The 6,871-nt window shown below is 36.3% G+C and overlaps 1 protein-coding gene across 1 annotated transcript; it reads left to right on the forward strand.

The window, feature by feature from the left end:
* The first annotated feature begins 491 nt into the window (after window positions 1-491).
* Window positions 492-5,327, forward strand: LOC113555480 (lipase 3-like). The gene is made up of 8 exons (XM_026959806.1): window positions 492-850; window positions 1,599-1,797; window positions 1,895-2,009; window positions 2,431-2,674; window positions 3,195-3,356; window positions 3,478-3,562; window positions 3,634-3,776; window positions 4,098-5,327. The coding sequence occupies exons 1-8, from the start codon at window positions 692-694 to the stop codon at window positions 4,857-4,859; spliced, it is 1,869 nt and encodes a 622-aa protein (XP_026815607.1). The 5' UTR covers window positions 492-691; the 3' UTR covers window positions 4,860-5,327.
* Window positions 5,328-6,871: the final 1,544 nt, after the last annotated feature.

The following is a 6,871-nucleotide window of genomic DNA, read 5'->3' on the forward strand; positions in this document are numbered from 1 at the left end:
GTGGTTAAGGCTGTTGCTCAAACTTTAATTACACGCCACATGAAGGTGCGGTCAGCTCATAAATTCCAGTCACTTATTTACAGTTAAAGTGCTTTAACTTGAAATTGGTTTGGATTCCACGTTTTGGTCGTCGTAGTCACGATCGCGTTAAACTCATCGATACAGTCGGTAGATCACAGTTATGACAGACGCACTACTCACTAGAGTGCTAGACGTACACATTATCGTGATAAGTAGCGACGTATATAAATAATATGTAACATTATCGCTTCCGGAATTCACCGCCGCAGCCTCCGGCACGGTGTGCAATAATATATAGATGCGAGTGACTCATGCTTAAAAACATACATTATGCGATTAAAAACCTCAATAACAATAATATTACCATCCGTGCGCAGTACAATGACGTACGGTCGTATTATTATACTAATATAGTTTTGATGTATATAGATCAACATGGGACGAGAAGTCAAGCCTATATAAGTGCGGCAGACGTTCGTTATCGATTTAGTAACGCAGTCGGCTGTGGGAGTTTGCCGTATATATCGGAGAATCGTTATAGCTTTTAATCCTTTTTTTTTCTTTAGACACGATTCCCATCGATCGTTTTATTATACTATATTTTTTGTGGTAATATTAATATTTTCGCGAAAATTAACCTTGACATTTTGTTCTCGTTTCGGATGTCAGTATGATAAATTTAAAGACAACCATTTCCTTCCTCAGGGATCGACCATTCGTTCAGCAGTTATTTGTCAATCTACTGTTGGCGCCGACAATTATTACGCTGACGACAAACGCTCCAACGTCGTCTGCCATGAACTTGTTTGAAAACTACAGCTTGTCTACAGTGAGTACACCTATAAACATTAGATATACATTTTTTTTTTTTTTGAATAATCCAAATGTCAGCGTTTTACCTTTTTCGGTGCTGTCCAAAAACGATAATAACGAATAATATTCTGTGTAGTATCGTTACTGCTAGGTATGTAGAATAGCTGTAAGGTAATACATTTAAAACATTTCGATGTTGCACAGTACGTATATTACAAAAGAATTAACTAGGTTTTCTCGGTGTTATCAGATCTTAATTATTATATAATTCAATTTTAATTCACTTATATAAAATATTTCATCTAGGAATGTATGACATAATATATATAGTATTTGTTATATAGCAAATATACAGTGCAATTCATACAGTAACAAAGGAATAACGACCTTTTACCTTATTAGGTTTATTACAATTATAATTTAAACATGGTATTGGTCATTATACGCATCGTCAATAACAACAACAGGACACGGTCGTTCAATTGACAATTAACGTACAATTACAATAATAATATAAATCAAACAAATGTTGTTTTAGATAAGATTTATTAGTCCATTATATTACCGACGTGCATTTGATCAAACGTCCTATCACACTGCTTAACTCCTCCACAATCATATAAGAACATGTTTTTTTTCAATTTAAAATAAAGATAAGACTCCAGTTGATAGGAATGCAAACAAATTAAATTAAACTTTTTAATAATAATTTATAAAATATCATTTTTCACGAACAAATATTTTTTATGAAATTTGATTTATAGGTGGAAATAATCCAAAACAATGGTTATGCCGTTGAAGTCCACAATGTTATCACGGCCGACGGTTACATCCTGGAGTTGCATCGTATCCCCAGGAGCAAGCGCGGACAGGAGCCCACTAGAAACCATCCGATACTAATCCATCACGGAATTCTCGGGACATCGGCTGATTGGGTTCTAGCTGGAGCTGACATGTCGTTGCGTGAGTATCACATACACTCATATTCCGTGAACCTAAGTATTTAAATGAAATATATAAACTTGACTCGTGTTTTGTTCGATATATTACGTACATATAGCCATGCAACTCGCCGACGACGGGTATGACGTGTGGATGGCCAATTGCCGCGGTAACACGTACAGTAGAAAACATATTTCGATGACTTACAAACAAAAATCTTTTTGGAATTTCAGGTATAGTGACTGTTTTATTATTTGATATTGTCGTTATTTATTTATCATATTATTATATTATCTCTAAACCGATTAACACTTTAGAAAATATTTTTTTTATTTAATTTTAAATCGATTAAAACAATATTTTTTAAAAGGTTTTTATCGTAATAATTTTTATGGTATTGTCTTCAAAAACAACACCACACCTTTAATGTTTATATTCCGAAGTAAAATATTATTTAGAGTATTTCGATTAACGATTTAAATGTACTTAGATTATAAATGTTCTTCGATAAAGCAATCATCTGGTGTACGATGTTGCCTGGGATGTAGAATCAAAACTTTATTGTCAAGAAATTTATTTTTTACTCCTAAAATTCTTATTCATCTAAATTTAAATTTTATTTCAATGTAATTGTACATTGTTATATGGTTACAGCTTACACGAAGTCGGGAAATACGATATACCAGCTTCGATTGATTATATTCTTTCGACTTCGAATACGCAACAACTCCACTACATAGGTTATTCCATGGGCAGTTGTGTCTTTTTCATTATGGCTTCTGAGAGACCAGAATATCAACCCAAAATCCGATCACAAATTAGTCTCGCGCCTGTTGCCTATTTGTCGAACACCAGATCGTCTCTGAGGTTTATGGCTCCGTATGCAAAAATGATGAATGTAAGTACAAAATTACAAATCGTAAATAAACATTAGTATATATTATTATAAATTAGCAGTAGTTATAAGCTATAAATAATAATAATATCGATAAAGTATAAATCTAAGTAGAAAATAACCTTTTTAATCAAAGAATTTTTTTCTATTTTTTTAAAAACGTAAGTAACAAAACATAATAAAACGCCAATATTAAAAAAAAAAAAAAGCAAATTAAATACTTAGTTACTAAAAATATATAAATCATTTTTATTAATTATAATACAAGTATTACAATGTGGATTTTGACACGACTGGAGACATTTTTCATCAAGATCGTTGTGCTTTGGTTTTTCTCGTCGTGGCTACTTTTCTGTTTTTCGTGCCGACAATAGTTATTAAAATCTTTATAATGAATAGAAGCTCCAATAGTAATCTAGTCTAAATTAATTCTGATATTTATTTTCCGGGTTATCGTACTCATTGTTTAAACAATATACAACTATATATACATACTAATAAATAATGATGTGTATATTTATAGATCGTGTTTCAAAGGATGTGGAAAGGGATGTTAATGCCACAATCGGGTATGCAAAGGTTTTTGGCGTCTACCATATGTAGAGAAAGAATAACACAGAAAATGATATGCGAAAAATGTATCATATTTTCCGTGTGCGGCAGCGACCCGTATCACTTTGACACCGTAAGTATTATAATGTTTTTATGATTTCGTCAATAATATAAACGAATCGACAATAATCGTCGAAATGATTACGAGTTCACGTGCAAAATGTTATTTATTTTGTTATTAATTTGCTTTACAGAAATTGATTCCTCTCATCATGGGACACTTTCCGGCTGGAACGTCTTCGAATCTCGCCGCGCACTTCGCACAATTCATATTGAAAGGTACTTGTAACGACAAACACACGAGCGTGGGCGATGTTTTCAAATTTTTAATCCTTTTCGTTTGATCACAGACAGTTTCGGACAGTACGATTACGGCCGAGCTTTGAATTTGCGTCACTACAATTCCACCGAGCCGCCAACGTATGATTTGAAGTCGATCCGAGTACCCATCACGCTGATCTACGGCGAAAACGACATACTAGCCGACACGACGGTGAGTATTTATGATTATTTTAAGTATTTTCTTATACATCGCTTATGATCGTTACACATAATTAATAAGCAATCATCACTATTTTTTTTTTTTTTTTTTTAAATAAAATATCATTCATTATTTTAAGACAAAACAATATACTATAATAAATAAAAATATTTTTTGGGAATGAATTCAACCCAGTAAGCTTCCCCCCCACTTGGTGCCCACTGGCGAGAGATGACTTTCACCAAGCCTCCCAAGCTTGACAACTAATAGTCACTCATCGATCATGACAATATAGTAAACGTATTTATTTTTTTTCGTTTCTCGCCGACGCAGGACGTATTGAAACTGAAAGCCCAACTGCCTATGGTTTTGGACGCGTTTCCGGCCAATAGCCCGTACTTCAACCACGTGGACTTCCTGTGGAGCTCCAATGTCACCGAACAGATCAACAATCCGGTCAAGGGAATACTCCGGAAGACCGACGACTTGGGATGGACGTACACGGGCCCCGCGGCCAACGCCGTCCGCGTGGACGCCGCCGTCCCCGTCAGCCGACCACCGAGCCAGATGCAGCTGAACCCCGTGCCGGGCGCCACGAGCCTCGCGCCCAGCCTCGAGTTCTTCGCCGAGAACCTTGACGCGATCATCGCGAGCACCATGCCCCAGCCGGTGGACGAGCGCGACGCGGCCGTGTTCGAACGCGAACGGGAACAGCAGAAGCTGTTGTTCGGCGGCGTCATCAAGTTCGCGCTGGCGGCCGAAAAGAAGTACGGACAGCTGCGGGAGGAGATCACCAACGAGATCACCGGATGGGCGGACGACGTGGCCACGGGCGCCGAGACGCGCGTCAAGCAGACAGCCGTCCTGGTGAACGGCAAGATCGCGTTGGCCGGCCACTCGGTGGCCGGGGCCGTCGGCAAAGCGGAGCACTTCGTCGTCGACGGCGTGGGCAAGGCCGAACAGTCTGTGGTCGTCGGCATCGGCAAGGCCCAGAACTACGTCAACTACGGCCTGAACAAGGCCGATCGGGCCGTCGGAAACGCGCTGAACGCCACCGTGGGCCGCGTGAGCCGAGTGTTCTGGTTCTGGAAGTGACCGCGTCGGCTGTTCAGAATCATACGATATTATGTAGTTATCTCGGCCGCCGCGCGCCCGTCGTACGCACTCGACCGCTCGTCGCGGTGTCCGGTACGGCTGCAGTTAGTGTAGTTATAGTTATCTATATCATTGTTATATATATATATATATATATACATATACTATCGTGGTTACAATATTTTTAGTTATTGTACTATGGCGCTTACCTAAGCCGTGAACAATACACGATTTAGCGGTTTGTCGTTTAAGTGCCATTATTGGTTTTTTTTTTTTTTTTATATATCAGTACCTACACTTTTATGTACGCGTCAAACGCTCTTTTATAATAACACATTAGTATACTGTTTGCATAGGGATGTACTCGAGACGTTTTACTTGTGCGAGTCATGTGATCATTTATGTCATGTTACGATTGTCGCGAAATTGAATTTTAACGTGTTTTATTTATAAATAAAATTAAATATTATTAAAATCTGATTTTTCCTGGCGTATATCATCATGTCCTGTGACGGTGCGATACCATTTTATTCGATATTTCGAAATACAAATTATATAACGCTCACGTTTTTCAGGAATTGGAAATACATTTCTACATCGTAGGAGACGACAACGGAAGTCAATAATAATAGTAATTGGTGAAACACTACAATAAGACTACAACAGTTTTTGCACATTTCGGCTCCTGTGACGCGCTATACGAAATTCGAGTACGTGATCATCTTTACTAACGAATAGTATTCTTAATAATCAGTGCAGTACGCGTTCTTAATTATTTTACCACTGAATCATCTTATATCGTGTACTCGGACACTTTGTAATATTGCGATAATTGTCAACGAATATTTGTCGTGTAAACTAACCGAAACGTTATTCGAAACAAATCGATTGTAAAATATATAGACGTTGTGTGTACCCATGTACCAGAATGGGTTGACTTGAAAGGGACGCGTGTGTTGTCTCCGATTGATAAACGTGCAACACGGCGAAGTTTACGCTCAAAATAATTTATTTTACTCTGTTATGTATTTAAAATAAGGGTGAACTTATTGATTTTAAAATTTAAAGGCAGGCGTAATACCTAGAGCATTTCATTGCGTTTGATTGATATTTTTTTTTAATTTTAAAGTAAGTAATTATCATTTTTAGATTTCAAAATTAAATTAGGTATCTATACAATCACAGAGATTCACTAGATAATATTATAATAGTCTTACCTTTAAATTTTATAATAGACCTAATTTTAAAAATAACAGATTAAAATAGATTATTGTGAATGTGAAATGTGTAATGTTATACGCGTTTATAGGACGGAGACAGCACCTATTTTATATTTACGTGTATAACACAACTTATTATTATTATAATAAGACGATTGTCGATGTTTTGTGTCAAAGAGTTGTAGACGCACGTGTGACTTGGTTGTCTGTCTTGGTTTTATGTGTATATTATTTTAATTATAATTTATAATACATAAACACTTTACAGCTTGTAATGAGGAGACATGCCGAACAGTGTTTGTTTGGAAAATGAATATGCGCTCACTTTTAGTAAACGAAGTTATTGGTTAGTGACTTGGTATTGATGAAATCATGAAGATATATGAATTTATCATCTATATAATTTAAATTTTAAAGTTATTATTATACGGATTAAAGATATATGATTATTTAGGAGCGCTTCGCTGTTTGAATAACCTAGAGGCGCCGCATTATAGAGTAAATTCGACCCATATATTCAGGTTTAGAAGATTAATTTTAAAAACGAACGTGTTTCACTTTCACAACGCAACTGACGTTCTCTAAATTTAAAAAAAAATCGTAGTACAAGGTTAGGTTAGGTGGTAACGTTCACTTTTAAATGCAAGTGATAACAGTTAAAATTATTCTCATGAGTATATATGTATAGGGAGAGAGAGCTCGGGGTTTTAACTTTTTAATAGGTTTAAGACATTTTGGAATTTCTCAGTAATTGTAACATTTGTAACAGACAACAGTGCACTGTGTATACTC

The sequence above is a fragment of the Rhopalosiphum maidis genome, chromosome 4 (genome assembly GCF_003676215.2).
Source record: "Rhopalosiphum maidis isolate BTI-1 chromosome 4, ASM367621v3, whole genome shotgun sequence".
Taxonomy (NCBI): Eukaryota; Metazoa; Arthropoda; class Insecta; order Hemiptera; family Aphididae; genus Rhopalosiphum; species Rhopalosiphum maidis.

Coding starts and splice junctions, on each gene's coding strand:
- LOC113555480 (XM_026959806.1), top strand. CDS start 692: ATGATAAATTTAAAGACAACCATTTCCTTCCTCAGGGATCGACCATTC. Junction 851..1,598: donor AAAACTACAGCTTGTCTACA/GTGAGTACACCT, acceptor TTTGATTTATAG/GTGGAAATAATCCAAAACAA. Junction 3,777..4,097: donor ACATACTAGCCGACACGACG/GTGAGTATTTAT, acceptor TCGCCGACGCAG/GACGTATTGAAACTGAAAGC.